The sequence below is a fragment of the Lepidochelys olivacea genome (assembly GCF_965140295.1).
Source record: "Lepidochelys olivacea isolate rLepOli2 genome assembly, chromosome: 1".
NCBI lineage: Eukaryota > Metazoa > Chordata > Testudines > Cheloniidae > Lepidochelys > Lepidochelys olivacea.
In genome coordinates this window covers 82,992,663-83,016,026 of record NC_140411.1, presented here as the reverse complement: position 1 = coordinate 83,016,026, position 23,364 = coordinate 82,992,663, and the positions used below count along the sequence as shown (strand labels likewise).

Sequence of the window (23,364 nt, the reverse complement as noted above, 5' to 3'; positions counted from 1 at the left end):
TCACTTGTCAAAATGTATTTTCATTCCAAATCAGAAAGAAAAGCTGAAAATTTTAATATTTATTGCAGAATGAAAATTCCAAACAAATTCTGATTACAGAGCTATTCAAATATTTAGTTTCAGTAGCACTGAATCACTTCATTTCAAAAATGTTGAAGCAATATAAAATAATGTAATATATGATAATAAATTATGGTAATAATAAATGTTGAAATGAAATGAGTCAAAATGAAACATTTTTACCTTATTATAATTTCCTATTTCAACGTGTGTTTGCAAAAATGTTTCCATTTCAGTAAACTGCATTTTCTAATGTAAAATTTTTGGTCAAAAACTTTTGCAACCAGCTCTACCTAAAAATCAATCCTAACATTGCCTGTATACTTTAATTAGGTTAATATCTTGTATCATTGATTTGTGAAGGAAATGAGAGTTGGGTTGGAAGTATAAAGCTGTTCTTAAATAGAGGACAACAAGAAAACAGCAATTCCCACTACAGTAACACTCTGACTTCCTGTAGAGCGCAGTCTCATTCTCCTAGTGCACAGTGTTGCATGTCTTATTACTTGACATTCCAATAGCTGCACATTAAACAGTTCTATCTTCAAACACACATTTCGTGAAAGATAAAGACAAAGGGCTCTGCAAGATTTCCCCTTGTCATTTGTCAGCTGTGGGATTCACTTTGGGATTACCAAGATCTTGTCTTCTTTAAGGATCAAACAAAATTAGCATGAGGGACTCAGAGGACATTCAACATCAATTGTCTAACATTACGTAAGAGCTATTAATAAATATGTATTCTACATATTCTTCTAGAATCATGGGTAAGTTCAAATTTGTTATGTTTGTAATTCTGATATATTTGTGGCCACTAACACAGTGTTGCCAACTCCCACTATGTTATCACAAGTCTCATGGTATTTAATGTTTTTCTTAAAGCTCCAGATCCTGGATTCATTTGATTATGTGAGAATCTCAGCTTTCATTAAAAGAAAAGTAAGTTTCTAGCCCCTGGTTGTAGAGAAATGCTTGAAAACAAACCTTAAGGCTCAAAAAGAAGGCGGATTAAAAGAATCCAAAATTTATTATTTTTAAGCCTATCTCATGATGCTGCTCTCCCGCCCACATAGCTACCGCTGCTCATTTGAGATGGTTTAATTACGCTGATAGCGTGCCGCTGTAAGTCTCTAGTGTATAGCCCTAACATAGCCCTAGTTGTTTCTAACTCACCTGGGGCCTGATCCAAAGCCTATTGCAGTCAATGGGAGTCAGGCACTTGTTACATCTTGTCTTAATTAAACCCTGATCCTGGAATTGAAGACATGTCAAATGCCACAGATCTCATGTGACACTAATGTATGTAGGCAGACCTTCACACATTCCTGCATCCCAGAATGAATGTTACACATTCACTTGGGCTCTAGAAAGCAGGAGGGCTTGGACTGCTGCCACTACAGGGGCTACTGTGGTGCCTGATGAAGCATGCAGGTGCAAGATGAAGACCTCTCTGCCTTCCCCTTTGGCTGCTTTCAAATTGCCCTGCAGTTTCTCAGACACAAGGAGCAACAGAAAGGGGAAGAGGTAGCATTGGTGACATGACATGAGTGCTCCACAGGTAGGAAAGGTGAGGGGCTTCTGGGAATGTGTGAAGTGACAGGAACCATGGGGGCAGTTGGGAAACAAGGCAGGACCTACTGGAGGGTGGGGAGATAGGGGACAGGGTACTGGGGAGGACAAGGGAGACCAGAACTACAGGGGGACAGGAAGTAAGGGAGGAGCAGGAGCTGCTGAAGGGAGGAAGAGCAAATGGGGAAACAGAGTGGGTGGACAGAATAGGGACGGGAGCCTGCAGGAGGAAAGCAGCTAATAGTGCTAGTGCCGCCAGGTTGCCGACTCATGATTCTATCCTGATATTTGGTGTTTTTCTTAAAGCTGCAGCTCCTGGAGTCATGAGATTACACATGAAACTCAGTTTATCCTCACCATTGCTTTGTGACGTAATCCCTAAAGACAGAGCATTGGATGGTGGGGTTTTGGTTTTTTTTTTTTAAAGTATTCAAGAATATAGTGTGGCAGGGTGGGGGGGGGGAGGGAATAGGATATATATGACTATTATTTTCCATATAGCAGTGATTCTTAAACTATTCTCCAGAAAGAGCTTGCTGGTCACATGATTCCAACTCTCCTGCTTGTTTCAAAAGGCTAAGTAACACAAAAAGCCATCTAAAAGCAAGATTAAAATACTTTCTATTACTTTTCCATGTAATTACTTTAGTTGCCACACGAATGTTATTTGCTCATCAGTAAGAGACAAGTTGGTCTGAGCAATCAGGGATGTTCCAAGAGACAGTCTCACTATTAAGATGAAAGATAAAGTTTTCAATAGTGCCTAAGTAACTTAGGATCCTAAGTCCCGTTGACTTTTAAAGAGACTTAGAGCTTGTCTACACAGTGCTGCGGAGTACTCTACAAGGGGTATGAACTGCAAAGTGCTCTACCATGTTGTGCTCTAACTGCCCCATATAGATCTTGCTGGAATATCCTACTGTTAATTGGCGCAAACTAAAAAGGTGCCTAGTTCACGTCGGTGTGATCCCATTCGGAGCCTCACTCACTTAGAGGTTTTTGAAAAATTGTACCCAAAGTCTGCAATAAAAAAATTTTGGCCACTCCTGCCTTATAAAAATTGTGTCACAATTTACAATTAACGGTATGTCGGCCCTACCTTGTTGTTCTTTCTGTTGTGATTCTTCTTTCAGCAGCAAATATGCCAGGTTTTGTTGGAGATACCTGCCTATAAAAAATTAAATGCTATTAATATAGTTATATGTTTTTATATAAATATATACAAGCACCTGCTCCAAAGAAGTTCAATCTAACACCCAAACTGCTACAGCTCTTCCTGTGTTAATATTAGAGTCAAATGTTAAAAAGAATCCAGTGGTTTCCTACCAAATATTGCATAATAGGTACGGAAGTTAAAAATACAAACAAAATAGATTGAAATATTAAATTAATACATATTCAAGAAATCTCTATCTTAGGTACTTATAGAGCTCAAAACGTTACATTGTCTTAGTATCACAATGCAGTATTTAAGAATAGCACAAAAGTATAATCAAAGAGGGCTTTGTTGTTGCTATTCTAAGGGCTGGCCACATATAAACTGGGGAGGAGGGAGGGTTTCTTGAAGTCACAGCTTTTCTATGTTTGAGTGTTTTCCCTAGTGGCTGACATTTCTCTGTTAATGGAGAAGAAAGAAACTGCATTAAAAACACTTCTGATTTTCAACCCTGGTTTAGGTAAATTTCAATATGTATTTTAAAATTCTTTCCAGGTAAACATAGTTTATTTTAGCTAACTTATACTCCCAGACAGTGTCCAGAAATTTCAGATAAAGAAGAATTCCTTCGGATAGTCTATCCTTTATTCTTCATCATTGCTCCCTTAGAAATCTTCATCCTACTACACTCAGAGCAGAGGGTAGGTGAGATCAGGCCGCAGGGTGAGAAGGAGGATGTTTGTGCGGGAATCGCAGTCTGGGCTAAGGAAAGAAACAGATCACAGATATGCCATTTCTCTGGCAGGACGAGTTATTTATTTTCATCTGGAAATCATGACAATAAAATAAAACCCAAACTTACGGCAACTCTCAGACAACATCCAATGTTTTAAATTAATCTTAAATTTACTCTGCTGTTCATATTTTAATTAATACCTCCTCAGCTAACTGCATTTTTTTCCTTATAAGCTATTCTCAGTACACTGGGGAATAGAGTGTTGATTGGCTTGGGGAGGAGGGTGTAATTTCATTTCCTGTCTAAAGGGACATGAACAAAAAAGAGATACTTCTTCTGTAATAAAATATGAGTTCTACACTGTATTTACCCACCCTGTCAATTACTCCGATTTATAGAACAAAGTTGAATAATCCTAATAAATTATATATGTTGTGATCTGTGTGACTGATCTGTTTGGCTATGCTTTATGGTTCTCCTGGAACAAACGCTTCTTCCATAAAATGTAACCTGGATGATATATTAAAGTTTACACAGGTAACACTTCCTTAGTTCTCTCTCTCTCTCTCTCATGCAGCATCTGCTTGGCAGGATTAAAGTAAGTAATCAAGACTGATGTCTTGCAAATTCCTTCAGTTAGGGCAACTGGCTGACTGAAGGGAGTGGTAATAGGCTATAGATCCCTACCGCTCAGGTTAAAAACTACAGTTAAGATTTGATGGTTATTTATAAAGACACATAGCATAATAACTTCAATGGGATTACCTGCAGGACTAGTTAGATGAATCAGCATTTGCAAGACCCAGTCTGTCTGCAGTGAGCTTTTTCTTAAAAACTCCTACAGTTGCCTGATGAAGCTACACCTATGGTAGCAAAAATGTACTATAAAGCATCTGCCAGTGTTCATGCCTCTGTCTAATCTAATCTCTCTCAGAACAGGTCTGGCAGCTATTTACTGTAGTGCTTTCACCATTTCTACCACCAGTGTAGCTCCAGCGGTGGCGTATAACAGTGAGAGACTGAGAAAAACCTCAGTGTAAACACTGCTTAAATTAAGATGTAACTCACTGAGTGATGATTCCAAGAGCTGAGGCATTCCCTCCCTGAAGTTCCCAGCCAGCTCTGCTCTAGGACTCTAGACGCTCAGGACTCTGAACTTTCTGTCCTTTGGGCTCTCTCCCATTACTAACTCCCAATGGCAGTTCCTCTGTCCTAATTACACCATACTAGGGCACCCCTGGACTGGAACAAGAGAGCCAGCCCGAATTTAATTTAATAAGTCAGCTACCCTCTTACACCCACAAAGAGAGCAGTAGTGTTTGTGGCCAGAGCTCCCAATCCCTCTGTATCAGTTCATGGGGACAATGACTGCACCTGTAGAAGTCTGGCAGAACCCATCCAGCTGGTGTGTGCTGCTGCATAGTTCCCAAAGGCATTCTCACGGAGTTACCCAGAAGGCCACCATGAATTCTTATGGCTGCACAGCCCTTTTGCACAACACCCGCAAATAGGCTGTGGCTTTAAATATTACAGTACTTTTTTTTTTTTTTTTTACCACTTTTACAGTGGGAAAGCTCTGCTTGTGTTCGCACATCCATTAATACAAAGGTGAAAACTATTCTACAAGAGATATGGCTTTCTGGTCCAGCAAGCCAACAGCCACAATAATTTTAGAAGACTTGCGGTCATTCTATTTAAATAATGACTTGCAGTCATTAAGAGATAAGCCCCTCAGGTCTTAAGTCAGTCACTATACAACCAAGAAAAGGTTGACAAAACCCTTGAATACACTGACACTTCAATAATGAAGTTGAACTAAAACCTCAGAAGACATCACTGTCCTAATAACATCAGCATGGACAAGGGCAGTTTCAGGTTACAAAAACAACTACAAATTTCCAGCTGGAACATCCAAATTCTGGATCAAAAGGAATCGCACCCTGAAACGTAGTAAGTAATTCAGGATTTTCATGAGACGAAGATTGACATAACAGGCCTTTCTGAGCATTGACTGACTGTTCAGGGCCCCTTCAACACTCCTGTAACAGACTTTGTAAATGTGTAAATGAGAAAGAAAAAGTAAGTCGAGAAAGGAACAGCATTTATTCTGAATTAGCCTGCGTTTTCATTCCTGTTGCGATCCAGACTAATCAATGCCAGGTTTCTTTCAAAGGAGCCCTCATTTAAGCCTTGCACCAACAGAAGCCAAGGATGATGAAATTGAAGAGGTCTGCAGCTGACTGTGAAAACCCATTTATACAGTGCCAAAACACAATGTGCTGCATAGCACAGAGAATTTCAGAGCTTTAAATGCAGAGGAAAAGTTGTTTAGAATATTTTGAGGGGATGTGGACTGGGAAAGATCACTGAATAAAGGACAGCAATTCATTCAATTCTGCTTTGAGGAGAAGTATGACCTTGTAAACACTACAAGAAATAATGCATTTGGATCTCTTCACAGCAGCTCTGCAATGGCACATCATTTATATCATTGAACAGAAGAGATGCAAACCAGCACTTCTAACTTTAAAACTATCGGGTGCCATGTATACTAGAAATGAGATGCAGAATCTCTCACTCAGTATAAAGGCAGTTAACATGGGGCCTTTTTCGTATTTTGCTTTGGTGCAAAACTCTCTCACCAGAAATTTGTGTGTTAATTTTCAGAAGAAAAAGCAGTCTTGAAAGTCAAAAGCTACTTTTTATAACAATCAGCCTTTTCAGCCAAGCCCAGATGTGACAGCAGTTATTAGCACCATACACTCTATACCTGCTCCAGGATCAATCCTACTTTTTTAGTAACTAGGTACCCAACAGTCTTGTGGGTGAGTGAGTGGTGTCCCATGTCACATTCTAGTAGTCTGCCCAAATATATTACCTAGAAAGGGAAGATAAATTAGGAAGGCATCAAAGTGAGACAGCCAGAAAGGAAGACCTAGTGATGTTTTAGTGGGATACTTAAGCAGGGTGAGAGGCTAGATTAGACACAACTGAAAGATTCTTATTTATATATAGTAATAGAGTTTACTAAAGGCTTCAGGCCAGGGATAATTACCATCAAGTACAAATACTAGGAAAAAAGCAGATGAGCACAAGAAATAGCTAACTTTTTTATAGAGGATCTCAGTGTAAGTATTTGTATTGGTGTAAATATGTCAGAGATAGGTGTGGGGTTTTTTTGTTTGACCAAAAATAGTGATACAACTTTTCATATGGAAGCAGTTATGCCAGTATAAGACACCTTTATACCAGGATAGTTTATTCCTTTTCCCATATGAGTATAAGCTACACCAGTATTAGCATTTTTATACCAACATAATTTCACCCACATTAGGAAAGTTGTACCACCTTAACTATAGCAGTACATTTGAAGCAGTACAACTTGTATGTTTAGACAAGACCATAGACTCTCAATTCCATCAGCCTGGAAGAACTCCAAGCTATTGTTGATTTCATAATAATCATTTGAAAAATTAGGGTGTCTGACTTTGCAGAAAGGTTAAAAAAATTCCTATTGTCAAAGTTGTGGCATGTTGGTAATATTCCATATATTATATGTTCTCACAAAATACACCACCATTACAAGAGGGAGTGAATGTGTTGTTCTTTTTATGAATTACTTTTATTTTTTTAAATGAAAGTTGGCAATGCATCTTAATTCCCAAACAAGAATATTACAAAAATGGAATATATAGATATATACAGCTACCATCTAAATTTGTTATTGCCTGACAGGAGTCTTTACCTCACGTTCCCTGAAGGAGACCCCAATGCCCCTCCAGAAGTACTAACATTCAGGTGACCATATGTCAGATTTAATGGAGAAAGAAATTCTCAGTATGATTCAGCCTATGTTGAAAGTGAAAAGGTTAATCTCTCATCTACCTGAGTCCCACATTTAAATCAGGCAAGGAGCTCTCACCACATACTACTAACTAAAATGTAACTACGCAAATTTAGGCCACTTACTCAAAAACATAGCTCAGAACCATAAGTCACTATCTAAGTACATGTGCTGTTATAAATAGCCAGTGGGAAGGACATATACATCAGTGTGGAAAAGCTACACTTGTGCGTTGTAAGAACTGAGGCACAGGTCATAATGGTATCCACTCTCCATATATGCTGTTTGCATGTAATTGGAACATCACCCTTTGCAAACATATTTTGTGTAGCAGCACATCCCTGCCCAAGTATTGCCCTATCCATGGCAGCTTCAACCTCCACCTTAAAAACAGCAGAAGGCTCTAGAAATGGCAGCAGTCAATGAAAAAGCAGAAAGTCACTTTTACATTTTTTCATTGTTCCACTGGATTGTTTTTAAATTACAACTTTCATCTCATATTAAATGGGATGACTATGGGAATGATCATTAGCTAGACAGAATCAAACCCCATGATTTCTGAAATTGTGGCATTTCATTTCCTTTTGAAAAGCAGTGGTTAGGGCAGCTTGAACAATGAAAGATGCTGAAAACACCTGCATAAAATAGACAATGGAAAGCTGGAGCTTGGTCTCTTCACCTCCACCCCCATCTCCTTCCAAGACAAAAGTTACTTAGTAAGACTACTCTTTGTAGACTTGCTCTCAAAGTACCTCCCTTCATTCACATACACACCACTGAAACATCTTACTCAACCCGCGTTTACTACACAGCCTGCAAAAAAGACAGGCTTAACACCTCTGCAGTGTTTACAGTACTCCTACAGTCTGACATTGAAGTTCAAGGCAGCAGCCAGCAGAACTAGAGGCAATTTGGCAGCTGAGTAAGATCTCTATCCAAGTTTTATAAGGCTCTCATGACCATAGTGTCTGAGCGCCTTTTCAAATACTCCAAAACAGCTTGTGAATTTTAGAACTGATTAATAATTGAAGTTATTCTGTTATAGATTCATTATATTCTATTTAAATTCTTTGTGGCAATCCCTTCATTAATTATTTTAAACATACTGGCACAAATTCGTTCCTGGTATAATTCAGATTAAGTCAGCAGAGGTGCATTAGAGTTGTATCTGGCCCAGTGTATCCAATACTGACAGATGCTTTTAGATAGGTTTCACTGTGTGTGGACTTTATGTATAGTCTTTACCTAACCCTAAGACACCTACGTTGCTTGCTTACTAAAGGAGATCATTAATAGACAGTTGAATAAAATTATACTGGGAACCTTGAGGATGATTTATAATAGACAAACTGTATCACCTGTTGAACATACTGCTTAATGCAGGTTTTGAAATATTTGCAACGAACAAAAAAGAGTAACTATTATCATAGGTGTTACAATTATCTCATATCATAAAGTTATTGCTCAAGGCAAAGGGCAAAATAATCCTCTCAGTGCCTCATTGAAAGGGGAACATCACATAACAAACAGGCACAGGATAGTGATAACACAGCATGAATAAGATCCATCACACAGATCTGAAGGAAAAAGTGTGTCTATCTATGTTTCCTTTAGTAGTTATATACCATCATATGGGTATAAGATGGTAAGGCCCCTGCCCTGAGGAGCCTACTATCTAAATTATACATAATACACACAAATAATTTTTAGACACAAGGAGGAAAAATACAGGTGGGGAAGAGATGCAACATAAAAGAATATATGACTAGAAAGGTTAGTTTTAAGTTTTAATTTTTCAGTGTTAAAATATATATAATTTTTAAATGATATAACTAAATTGAAATTACTTACTTTAGTCATGTCAAGCACACGCTGATTGAATGTGAGAGTTAAGGAAATGTTACTAATGTGCCAGATGCTTCAGAGGAAACTCCCTGAAAAAGCACAAGAACAAATCCGCACAGACACACCCCTGGAACCCCGACCAGGGGTATTCTATCTGCTACCCAAGATCCATAAACCTGGAAATCCTGGATGCCCCATCATCTCAGGCATTGGCACCCTGACAGCAGGATGATCTGGCTATATAGACTCCCTCCTCAGGCCCTACGCTACCAGCATGCTCAGCTATCTTTGAGATGCCACTGACTTCCTGAGGAAACTACAATCCATCGGTGATCTTCCTGAAAACACCATCCTGGCCACTATGGATGTAGAAGTCCTCTACACCAACATTCCACACAAAGATGGACTACACGCCATCAGGAACAGTATCCCCGATAATGTCACGGCAAACCTGGTGGCTGAACTTTGTGACTTTGTCCTCACCCATAACTATTTCACATTTGGGGACAACGTATACCTTCAAATCAGCAGCACTGCTATGGGTACCCGCATGGCCCCACAGTATGCCAACATTTTTATGGTTGACTTAGAACAATGCTTCCTCAGCTCTTGTCCCCTAATGCCCCTACTCTACTTGCGCTACACTGATGACATCATCATCATCTGGACCCATGGAAAAGAAGCTCTTGAGGAATTCCACCATGATTTCAACAATTTCCATCCCACCACCAACCTCAGCCTGGACCAGTCCACACAAGAGATCCACTTCCTGGACACTACCGTGCTAATAAGCGATGGTCACATAAACACCACCCTATACCGGAAACCTACTGACCGCTATTCCTACCTACATGCCTCCAGCTTTCATCCAGACCACACCACAGATCCATTGTCTACAGCCAAGCTCTACGATACAACCGCATTTGCTCCAACCCCTCAGACAGAGACAAACACCTACAAGATCTCTATCAAGCATTCTTACAACTACAGTACCCACCTGCGGAAGTGAAGAAACAGATTGACAGAGCCAGAAGAGTACCCAGAAGTTACCTACTACAGGACAGGCCCAACAAAGAAAAGAACAGAACGCCACTAGCCATCACCTTCAGCCCCCAACTAAAACCTCTCCAGCGCATCCTCAAGGATCTATAACCTATCTTGAAGGATGACCCATCACTCTCACAGATCTTGGGAGACAGGCCAGTCCTTGCTTACAGACAGCCCCCCAACCTGAAACAAATACTCACCAGCAACCACACACCACACAGCAGAACCACTAACCCAGGAACCTATCCTTGCAACAAAGCCCGTTGCCAACTGTGTCCACATATCTATTCAGGGGACACCATCATAGGGCCTAATTACATCAGCCACACTATCAGAGGCTCGTTCACTTGCACACCTACCAATGTGATATATGCCATCATGTGCCAGCAATGCCCCTCTGCCATGTACATTGGTCAAACTGGACAGTCTCTACGTAAAAGAATAAATGGACATAAATCAGACGTCAAGAATTATAACATTCAAAAACCAATCGGAGAACACTTCAATCTCTTTTGTCACTCGACTACAGACCTAAAAGTGACAATTCTTCAACAAAAAAACTTCAAAAACAGACTCCAACGAGAGACTGCTGAATTCGAATTAATTTGCAAACTGGATACAATTAACTTAGGCTTGAATAGAGACTGGGAGAGGATGGGTCATTACACAAAGTAAAACTATTTCCCCACGTTTATTCCACTCCCCCACTCCCCACTGTTCCTCAGACATTCTTGTCAACTGCTGGAAATGGCCCACCTTGATTATCACTACAAAAGGTTTTCTTCCCCCACTCCCCCCCTCGGGCTTCCTGCTGGTAATAGCTCACCTTACCTAATCACTCTTGTTACAGTGTGTATGGTAACACCTATTGTTTCATGTTCTCTGTGTATACAAATCTCCCCACTGTATTTTCCACTGAATGCATCCAATGAAGTGAGCTGTAGCTCACAAAAGCTTATGCTCAAATAAATTTGTTAGTCTCTAAGGTGCCACAAGTCCTCTTTTTCTTTTTTAGGGAGATTAATGAAGCCCCAGGGCTCTGCATGTCCTTTGCAAGAAATAGAGGGGCCAACATACACAGAAGCCCAGTGGCGGACTCATTCCCAACTATACCAAAGAGTCATGTTTGGCACTTTGGCCCAGATCCACAAAGGGACTTAAGTCCCAATTTTAGGCACCACTGTGATCCACAAAAACCCCACTCAGCTGCTGCCTGACCCTGTAGGTGCCTACATTTTTGCTGCAAAAGTTTCCTAAACTGTGGCCTCTGAGCATGGGCACTGCTGCCCCACTCTAGAGATCTGGATGCCGAAGCCCCAGTGCAATACTCAAACTGGGGGGAGATAGGTGGAGGAGCGCCTATCTTGCATGCGGGGCCCAATTCAGTACCCTCAGTGCATACCTACTAGATCAGGACCCATTCAAAATCATCCTTCTGCTCCAAGTGACCAGAAACTTTTAGCATAGTGGTTAGTGCACTCATCTGGGATGTGGGAGACTCGGATTCAATTCTCCTCTCTGTCTGACAGGGAGAAATTATTTGAACAGGGGTCTCCCACCTCTCAGGACAGTGCCCTAACCACTGAGCTATGCAATATTCTGAATGAGGAGGATGGGTGTCTCTCTCAGTCTCTCCTGTTGACACGGTTTCACTTTGAACAACTGCTTCAAACAGTCACTGAACCAGAGAGAGAGAGAATGACTCTGTAGCCTGGGAGCTCCAGATTCCAGTCCCCCTGCTCCAAAGACTCTTGCATGATAAACTGCCCTGTGGACTTAACATTCGTTGCACCTTACAGCCATCTCAGCTAACCTCCCTCCAAATGATGCTCCTGCTAGCAATGACAGCTTCCACAGTGAGTCAGTTACAGTTCTCCTCAAAAGGGGTGATTTACCACAACTTGGATCCTATGTGGATGGCAAAGAAAATCAAGGACTGATTTGCCATAAAATGTAAACTGTAGTATCCAATAGCATACTTGTCTGTTCCAGTTATATGTTTTTGCTTGCTAATACAGCCCTCTCAAAATGAAGAGGATTTGATAGCTATCGTGCCCTCATAAATATTAATAAGAATCCGTATTTAAGAATCACATAAGAATGAATAGAATGCTGTACTCTTACCCTACAGAAGACAAGGCAGGTGAATTAAGTATCATGGTCCGGTCATTTTAAATGGGGATTAATTCATTAATACTTTCACATCTCTCCAGAGAACAAACAAAATCCAAGTAAATATGTATCTTTAAAAATGCATTTAAATGTTACAGTTCTGAGTAAAATTACATGACAGTAAAGTATTTCACACTGAAGCTAAAATATTACCTTAATATTATTTTGGTGAACTTCATCATTATTAGACAATAGATTTACTGTTAATTTTCCTTGGTGTGGCATAAATACTTTTTGCCAAAATTATAGCATTAATGCAGGATTTTTAACAGAAAATGATGTTTCTGTTGAGCACTATTGGATATGTACATTTAGCAGAATTTGTAGGTTCATGAAACTGTAGGATTGGTTACATCAGGGATAAAGGGATAAATTTAGCCTCTGTTTTCCAGGCTACTTATAGTTTACATAGTGACACAAATAACTACAGAGCAAGGTTACCATAGTAACATAGTAGATCAGTCAAATACTGTTCCTACAGCTCTCCTCCAGTGGAGGAACTGGAATATAAAGCTTGATATGTTAATGAGAACCACTAGGGGAGGATGGATCTGAACTGAATGAGAATGGGGATTAAGGAAGACTTTAAGAAGCCTTTATAGTGGGGAATGGCTGTAACATCCCTAATTAATGAACTGGTATATTTTATTCTGTAAAATCTCCAAGATTTGTGGATAGGAATGTTTCACTGAAGCATTGCTTTCTTCCTGGAGAATTACACTGCCAGACATCTTTGGTGTGTTTTCCTTGATTTTGTACTGTTCTAATGTACTGTAGAATTTACTGGAGAATACAAGGTAACATATGCTATGGCTCCAGATCTCCAAAAATTATACTTTGTTAATCAAATCAATTAAATTGAGCTAATTTAAACTGACTTAAAATCTGTAGCCTTTCCTATTAAAAATAGCAAATTGTGAGCTACTATAATTCTCAGTACATCTCTAAATGTATCTTTATTTTAATGCATTCACAGTTTTAACCATGTAGCTGAATTGCATAGTCAGGGCACTATATTACAGGCAAGGGCGCAGAGTCAATGTTAGTGCACAGTTATTACTGAATACATTGAAAAAATTTACCATTTCCATGCTGACAAGCCTCCCAATTTGCCTGGATTTTAAATAATCAGCATTTTCACATTCTTCATTGACAACTTTTATAATTGATTAATATTATCTATGTGTATTTCAAAATACAGTACCATATACACTAACTCTTAAAAACACATTTTAATATTTGTCACATTAAATTGTGTTTACATTTTTCTCTCTAACACTAACATGGCTCTTTTACCCACATAGCACTGTGCAGACATTAACTATATGCTGCCTGTGAGTTGTGTTAAGCAGGTATAAACTACTATCATCCAGCCTCTTGCCCTTTAATGTGCTCCCTTGTGGCCAAACCTTTGAAAAAAAAGGCAGCCGTGCCTCAGTTTCCTTTTTGGTATCCACTCCAAAATGTGGCCTGTAGTGCTCAGCCTCTTTTAATAGCTCCACACTGTGGCTGGGTCATTTGAGTCCCTCCCCTTTCAAGGCAGTAAGGGGTCTCACCCCAAGATCCTAAAGGTCCTGTGATGGGCTTCCAACCACCAGCCCTGACACCCAATATCCCTATCTCTCTTCTTCATCAGGAAGGAACAAAGAAAGTTAAAACAGGAACAAATATAAAGTCCAATAGTCTTAAGATAGGGCTGCCAGCCTGAATCTGGAGCTTCAGCAGTCCCTTCCTCCTTCTGTCCAGAAGGCTGTAGGAGGACCCAAGCTCACCTCTCCTCTGGGTCTCAGCATTAGGCAGGCAAGGACTGTTTGTTTAGGTCCCCTGCTGCCACCCTGGTCTGCTTATTACGTACAGCCTTTTCAGTCATTTTCCATGTAAACCTTTTCCTGGATCCTTCTGCCCGGAAGTTGCTCTCGCTAGATAGCTTCCCCCCAATCTAATGCTGTAGAACTTCTCCCTGGTGGCTCCCAACTTCTCCAGCAGCCACCCTGCTCTGTCTGGGTTGCAAATTTTTATCCCAGCTGTTACAAACTAGCCATGCAGCAGCACCTGGGGAGTGATTGCTCTCTTCATTAACCCTTTAGTATCTGCTGCTGCCTGTGTGGGGGGGGGGGTCTTTACTTCCCACCACACTACTCCCATTTGACAGCTGTGGAAATTGAAGCACAAAAAGGTGTAATGACTTCTCCAAGATAATGCAGCAAATCACTGACAGAACCAAGGTTAGCACTCATGGAGTTCCTGGCTTCTAGTCCTAAACTTGGTCCACACTGCTTCCCCTCATCCACAGAACCCATGTAACCCACCAAATATTGAGGTCTAATAAATCTATTACAGTATATTTCTCTATCCCATTCCGTACCAATCATTCTGATTATGTCTATTTGTAATACCTTGTTCTGGTTTGATTGTCTACAGCAGTTTTTGATCTCTCAGGTGTAGTTTGTTCTGATGAATAGATAGTCCTGCAATACAATGTTAAATATATATTTAATCCATGAGTAACATGCCTGAGTTATATAAATCTCATTCCATATATATAAGTTATAATAGTACCCATCATTGTATCTCCTATGTTTATAATATAGTAATGAGTTAGGGTTTTTTTGAGAAAGGACAACTACTTTCCACAGATTTTTTATAATTACATATATACCCACACATACAACACTTCTTTGCACATCAGTGCTGTGACCCATTCAGCTTTGTGAAAAACTGGTGTTTCTGGATTGGTTGTTTTAACATTATGGATTTAGTAATAAATTGTGGTTTGTTTAAGGTTTGAAAATACTTGTAGTAAAAAAATCCCTGAAGATCTGATATGAACTTTTTCATATGAAGAGTAATGTGAGCAGAATACTGGTTGATTTTTCTTAACTTTTAAGATTATTTTTCTCTCTCACCAAAATAATAATTGCAACACCTTTAGCAGACTAAGGCCTTGATACTGCAAACACTTATGCACTTGAATAACTTTCCCATGAGTCAACAGGGCTACTTGTGGAAGTAAAGTTAAGCATGTGCAAAAGTGTTAGTAGGATCAAGAACTAACTAGACATTTTATTGTGCAGCAATGAATAGATGTGATATGAATGTCAAAAAGATCTGAGACCAGTGACTCTCAAACTGCTGTGTGGAACTTTTGTAATTAGTCCAAAGAGAGCAGGCTGTATATAGATCTAAGGGCTAAATCACATTAAAAGACAGCTAAAATACCTTAAATCATGCATAATATTAATTATTAATAATAATAATTAATATTATTGTTAATAAGTGGGGTTGTCTCTACAGGGATGTTATAAGATCATAAATGGGAGGGAAGGTGGGCTATCGGATTGGGAATAGGAGTGTGTGGTCAAAGAGACAATCTGTCTATTAAAATGGAATCTATACTATAACAAAGTTTGAGAACTGCTGTAGTAGATAGACCCAATCCATGAAATTACAGGTCAGTTAAGTGTTCTCTATGTGTGAATATTTTACTTATTTAACTAATAGGTTTAGAAACTGATTTAGTTAAACTGGCACAGGTCCTCTGTGTGGGCGCTCTTAAATTGGTCAGAGGGCCTTATATGGATTTAGCTTAAGTTAAGTCTTTACCTTAAATAATACCTTCATTTACCATTTCCCCTCCTATTATTTTGCTCTTTCCCTCATTTACTCTTCTTCCATTTATTGATTGCCTCCAAAGAGTCAGTTCAACATTGAGGGACATTAGTTGTGGTAATAACGACAACTGTGGAATTAAAATCAGGGAACAGTTTGGGGGGTGTGGGGGAGAGGGGTTGTTCGTTTTTTAAATGCTGAGCTCTGTACACTGAAATGCTCAAACTATTTGAAGGATAAGGAGATTTATACTGGGTGGTATGTCCTCTTTGCTTGCTCCTGTGTGATCAGGAAAATCTCAGATAAATTATCTATTCATTCTGTTATAAGCAAGTACACAACAATACGCACAGAACTGTGCTGTATTTCCAAGCTTAAGAGCTTTACAAGCGTAATATTTAAAATACCACAAACTTACATCTTTGGCCCTTCTGAATTTTCTGAAGAAGCAATTCTGTAGAAAGAGAACCATACGCGCTTCAGATGTGAAGTAGCAAACACTAGTATTGGAGCACCTCACAAGTATTTAAAAATCTAACCGTCCATCTTACTTTTCCTTCCTTATAAGACAATGTTTTCTTAGTGTATGAATAAAGCATAAATCAACATAGATAACATATTGAAAATAAAATACTAAGACATTTCTATCATATTTTTACATATTGTTTTTACTTTAGACAATCATGCCTCAATTAACTATTCTCCAAAGTACATACTCAGATCAATGCATCTTTGATTTCAGCACTCAATTGACAGCCAAAAGCTCAATTATAGTGGAACTGATAAGATACTTAACATGGATTGCACGTTTCTTTTAAGTGTCCTGTAATTAGTGCTTAACTAACATGGAATTGAAATGGGACATCATAGAAATTCATGTCATGCTTGGACATAGTGAGTTCAGAAAAATTCAGAGCAGCTCTTTGGCTCATAAGACTACCTGAAAACTAGTGACAGCTTTCTTTGAAGTCAGACCATGTTTGGGTAACTCCCTTCCTGAAGATATCAGGACAACCTTGTATCTCACTGCTTTCAGATCCAAAGGAACGATTCATCTCTACGCTCTAGCTTTCTCTTAATAGCAATAATACAAATTTTAATTTTAAAAATCTGATGTCTAGCAAATTACCCTTTGCTACCACAGCAATGGGCCACCTGCTTGTTATCCGACTGCCTTCCAAGAAACCATAGTAATAAACATGGGATAGACAGACAGGGTCTTTTTCCTAGAATTAAGCTAGTGGTGCTCTGACTCACCACGCTTGGCCATGTTATGGTAGTCCTGCTTATGTAGTTTCCACATCTCTCTGTTTGCTTCTGATTTTAATCTTACTGCAACTCTGCTCAACACGCCACTTCATGGCCTTCGTGCTTCAAGCAAAGTGGGAAGCTCTCCTTTGATTGGTGGCTATTATTAGCTATAATAATACTGAGCACTGAAAAATAGCATGTCCATCTTCAAAGCGCTTTACAAATATGAACAACTGATCACTTCACTCCCATCTTTGATGGCCAAGTACAGGGTGGCAACACCAATCAGAGGTAGGGTGACCATATTTCCCAAAGGGAAATCAGAACGCCGTGTGGGGCTGGCCTGAGCCACTCACCTGAACCCTGCCCCCCCCCCCCCGCTACATGTGGTACTGGCCCTTTCCCTCCTCCCGCCACACATGGGGCTAGCCCCAGCCCTGCCCCCCTCGCTCCCCATGCAAGCCCTCATCCGAGCCCAGCCTGCTCCCCATGTGGGGCTGGTGTCACTCATCATCCGAGCCCTGCTGCCCCCCACACCCTGTGTGGGTCTGGCATTGCCTAAGCCTGGCCTGTCCCCCTGCTTGGCTGGTGCTGCTGCTCGCCAAAACCCTGTCTCCCCACAGATTGCCGGAGCCCTTTCTCCTCCCCCCCGGCCCCAAGAGCTGGCATTGCCACTCCCCCGCACCTGCATGTTCCTCTGCACCCACCTAAGGACGCGTGCCCCACTTTTTTTTGGCAAAAGTGGGCATTTGTCCTGTTTGTTCTTGCCAACTGATGATCAATTGGCAAAAGCAAATGGGACAAATGCCCACTTTTGCCAAAAAAGTTAGGACAGCCAGGACAGGTCTTAATAAAGGGACAGTCCCGGCCAAAACAGGACATATGGTCACCATAATCAGAGGTGCTCCAGGAATTAATTGTGTCATGAAAGTCTCATGAGGACAATGCCTGCCTTGCGGGGCAATTGTGTGTGTATGGGGTATGCACTGTGGGAGAAGAGAAGTAATGAAGGCAGGGGAATATACTAGCAGTGGGAAGGCCAGAATAAGGTGGAAAGAAGAAAGGAGGCCAAGGAATAGAATCATATCAATTTTGTCCAAAACAGGTTGTTATAAACATACAGTTATGGGTAGCATAAAATCCCTCCTTTACCTGTAAGGGGTTAAAAAGCTCAAATAACCTGGTTGGCACCTTACCAAAAGAACCAATAAGGAAAAAAGATACTTTCAAATCTGGGGGTTGCGGGGGAAGGTTTTATTTGTGGTCTCTTTGTTGTTCCCTCTCAGGACAAAGAGAAAGACCAAGCAGGTAACCCAGCTCCTACTGAAATGATACAGTTAAAATTACAAAACTTGTAAGTAATAGCAAAAAAATGTGTTAGATTATCTTTTGTTTTAGCTTGTAAATTTTCTCTATGCTAAAAGGGAGGTTTATTCCTGTTTTTGTAACTTTAAAGTTAAGCCTAGAGGGAAATCTTTTTATTACCCTGTAAAATTACCTTCCATCCTAATTTTACAGAGGTGCTTCTTTTACTTTTTTCTTTATAATAAAGTTCTTCTTTTAAAAACCTGATTGGTTTTTAGTGTCCTAAAAACCCAAGAGTCTGGTCTGTGCTCACTTTGTTAACCTATTCGTTGGTCTATTATTCTTAAGCCTCCCCAGGAAAGGGGGTGAAGAGGTTTGGGGTGATATTTTGGGGAAATAGGAACTCCAAGTGGTCCTTTTCCTAAATCTTTGTCTAAATCACTCGGTGGTGACAGCAATGCCGTCCAAGGACAAGGAAAGAATTTGTGCTTTGGGGAAGTTTTTAACCTAAGATGGTAGAAATAAGCTTAAGGGGTCTTTCATATGGGTCCCCACATCTGTACCCCAAAATTCAGAGTGGGAAGGAACCCTAACACAGGTAAAACTCTCTACTCCTCCCTTGCTCAATACTTGGTGGTTGTCTGCTGGGAAGACATTACCAGTCATTCTGCAGTTCTCTTACTTGGGATACTTCTACAATTGCCATGACAGTAGTGAGATATTGAAATTAATCCAAAATAAATGCATTATGATCAGCATTTCTAAAAAAAATCCATCATTTTGATGAGAATGGGAGCAGCAAGCAATGATGTAACAGAAACTAAACTTCGGCATCAGGTGCCGTACTTCTATTGAGCAGTGATTTTGAATCTTGGTTAAACAGATAGACGATAGTGAACTAAGAAGGTTAAAATAATTGCAATGCTTACATCTTCATTTGACTCAAAACAGTCCTTGTATAGCAGGTTGGATAAAACCATAAAAGAAATATTATATGCTATGTGTATACAGTAGAAATACCTCTCACCATCTTTAAAAATTAAAATATGTTATGGTAAAACAAACAAAAAAAGAGTTGGAGTAATAAGAAGTGTCATAGTTCAACTCCTCTTTTTGCCAATAGGCATAGCTGCAGTCATCTAAAATTATATAGTGGGCTAGATTATATGAAAATGACAGTGGCAGAAGATTAAATCAGCATAAAAACCCATATAGACAAAGATAGAAATTTCCTTATAAAATGCCATAAGCTGTTTGTTGGGCAGGGGGGAGGGCAATGGTTTATGCAGTGTATGTTTGTGTATTTTGTTGTTGGGTTTTGTAGTTGTTATTGTTGGTTTTTGCTTTCTTGTTTGCAACTTTCTATGGGCACAATCATGCCATCTCCACTGTAAAAGGAGGGAAAAGTGGGGAGCCTTTCCTCCCACAAAGCAAATAGTAGGGCATGATTAATACATTGCACACAGATGTGGACTGCTGTGAGATCAAAACAGCTAATGCTCATGTCTATGCATCATATCCCCAAGAGGACTTAATCTGCTGCGTAGAGAACAGGACTCTTCCCCCTATGTTGGCTGGTGCGTGTCCTCTCTCAACAGCAAGCACTAGATGGCAGATGACGGGATGCAGGTTGCTTCCACTCACAGGAGCAGCAAAATGCACCCCACATCATGGAGCTGCAGCCCTCTGATGGAATCCTGCCCTGCCAGGATAACTATAGCAGACAACACCCCAGATTCCATTTCTGCTCTCCCCACAGTTACACTAGCCAGGGTATGAGTTAGTCATAAATCTTAGATACATACCCTACACTACAGCAAGAAAACAGTTTTTTATAGAAGGGTATGAAATTGGCTGTAATGTAATTTCCAGAAGAGCCCTAAAAGTCTTATGCATATAGACAGTTACTGAAGCTACGTTAATCGCATCCATGCTGAATTCTAACTTCCTGAAACTGCTGACTCTATGAACAGGGATATGGTGGGTGAGGTAATATCTTTTATTGAATCAACTTCTGTTAGTGAAAGAAGTTTTTGAGCTCCACAGAACTCCCTATCTCTTTCATATCTTGAGATCTACACAGCTACAACAACTCTATGGATACACACATAGTAAAGAAAATGAAAGGGGGAAAAAGAAAAAGAGCACAAGTGTTCAGGAAAATGCCAGGATACAAATTGTTTTTGAAATCAAAAGCAAAAGGAAGCAGAAGTATTGCATCTACTTATCCATTTGGAAGTTTATCCATTGGCAAAAGACCTCCAGAGAATACTCAGGATTATCACAGAGTTGCTATTCTGTAGTGCAGTGGTTCCCAAACTTGTTCCACAGCTTGTGCAGGCCAGTTTGTTTACTCGGGTCCACAGGTTTGGCCGATTGCGGCTCCCAGTGGCCGCGGTTCGCTGCTCCAGGCCAATGGGAGCTGCTGGAAGCGGCGCGGCCCGAGGGACATACTGGCCGCCGCTTCCAGCAGCTCCCATTGGCCTGGAGCAGCGAACCGCAGCCAATGGGAGCCACGATAGGCCGAACCTGCGGACATGGCAGGTAAACAAACCGGCCCGGGCCACCAGGTGCTTTTCCCGCACAAGCGGCAGAATAAGTTTGGGAAGCACTGCTGTAGTGAGCTAAATGGCTTGAAAGGAACTGTACTGCAGCACAGAAAAAAACTCACTTCTACAGTATGTTTCAGAATTAATTATAACATAAACAGCGTGCTCATTCTTACCGTTTAGTATCAACTATGGTTGTGGTTGTTGAATCTGGTAGGGTTCTGGACTGCCTGTAGTAAAATATGCAATGAAAGGAATCTAAGCATTTTTCTTTAAGAAGAAAATTTATTTGCTAATTTACCATTTAGAAAGAGGTTCGAGAGGTGCAATAGAATACTGAGAATGGTGAAATTAGTGTGCTCCTTCACAAAAAGCTATACATTCATTTGTTATTACAGAAATATTCATAGCCACTCCACAGTAAAATTGGAAAGAGCATTCCAATGAAAGGCCAGTTTTCAGACTTCCACCCCCACAACTCCCAACAACTTAGTAAAAACAAAACAAAAGCAGCTGAAATTTGTCCGTATTGCATCCTACCATAAGAGAGTTAGTGGGTTTGTTTGTTTGTTTCTTTGACTGTTTGTTTCTTTGTTTGTTTGTGGCTTTTTGTTTTAATAAATTTTTGGGTAAATCAGATATCACATTTCAAGTTATGTAGGTATAAATTTTTTGACAGGTTGAAGATTTATTCAGCCTTATACATATAAAACTCCACATTTTATATACATACTTTTTATGCATAATTTGTATGTGCAAAGTTTTTCTTTTTACTGAGAAAAGTGCACTTGCTCAATATATGCAAGAATATATTTAAACAATTATAAGCAGGTCAACAATGGGCCCATGTGTTCATATAAGCTTTCACGTTTGCATACAACTTGGCAAAGTTTGGGTGGATTTTCATAGGAAAAAGGCTTATCCCTGACATAGGGCAACCCCCTATCAAATTTCAATGCCTTGCTCCAAAGCATAGACTTGCGAGAACGTCTCAGCAAAACATCTGTAGGAATTTTTTACATGAGCTAAGCAACATTTTCCCCCTAATTTTTTGTTTGTTTTAATTCTGCAGTCTGAGGCAGACACCTGACATAGGAAGTTTCAGCCCAGATGGTTAAAAGTTTGCAAACTGAAAACAGAGTCTTATAGTGGAAAGTGTCGGAAAGCACCGCCTATAACATATAAACAGATATCTACAAATAAAGCTTATGTACACATTTCTAACCACCATACTATCCTTCCTCATTCACTTCCCTGCAACAAAAATCATGCTCTGTGTCACTAAGAGGTAATGTTTTTAGGCCTCAGTGGGGCCCGCAGGCATCACAAGTGAATTAGTGGCTAGCTCACTACAGCTTCAGAGGAGGTAGTGTAATCTGTCATTAGTCACCCACAGGTGGAAGCTGTGAAGAAAAAGACCAGGGCCCAAAAATTAAGAGACTGTGAAACCTTCTCTCTTGAACAACTCTAAGCTTTCAATAAATCAGTCCTTATGATGCTTCAGAAAATGGAGTGAGTGAAAGCCACCAATATACTCCTGACTAGTACATCCACCCCTGTCCTTATTTCACTGGGGAAGAAGAGAGAGGGAAATATAATCTTTACTAGACTACCCGCAGTATCGCAATGTAATAATTCTCCAACACTGTTGAAATTCATTGTAGTCTTTTTGCTTGTTTGTGTTTTTCCTCTCATAACTTTTTTAAATTGTATTTCTTTTTCAAAACAAACATTCTGGGCCAAATTCCCCACCACTTCTACAGCTACACACACTTCAGGGAGAATTTTACACACATAGCTGAGAGCAGAACTGCCATTTAGGCCCCAATCCTGCAAATATGTATGCACCTGCTTAAATTTATACATGTGAGTAGTCCAACTAAGTTCCATTAATATAATTTTGCTTCTGTAAATACAATTTCACTTAGAAACACTGAGATCACAAAGCAGTTTTTCACTAGTATGAATAATAAAGATAACGCCCACATCTTATGTGTGCATATATACACATTTTCAATAATTCATCCATATTTAACATTGAGATGTGAGCAGTTTCATTATTCATCAGATAGAAAGCAGATGCAGCTGTAGCATTAAAAACTAAACATTCACTTCTTACATAACTACAGCTAATTTTAGCACAAGTTTTTCTGAATATCCTAAACATCTGTTACTGAGAGCTGATTCAGTGGAAATTAAGGGTCCTCAGCACCTTGCAGGA

General features: G+C 39.9%; 1 protein-coding gene across 2 annotated transcripts in view; it reads right to left on the bottom strand.

The window, feature by feature from the left end:
• Positions 1-23,364, bottom strand: part of SCEL (sciellin) — a 91,454-nt gene that overhangs the window by 19,376 nt on the left and 48,714 nt on the right. For both annotated transcript variants that reach the window (XM_084617125.1, XM_084617126.1), the window contains exons 9-12: positions 21,320-21,373; positions 16,457-16,492; positions 14,826-14,897; positions 2,729-2,797 (exon numbers count right to left, since the gene is read on the bottom strand). In XM_084617125.1, coding sequence (XP_084473251.1) covers positions 2,729-2,797; positions 14,826-14,897; positions 16,457-16,492; positions 21,320-21,373 — 231 coding nt within the window. The remainder of the gene's footprint in view (positions 1-2,728; positions 2,798-14,825; positions 14,898-16,456; positions 16,493-21,319; positions 21,374-23,364) is intronic.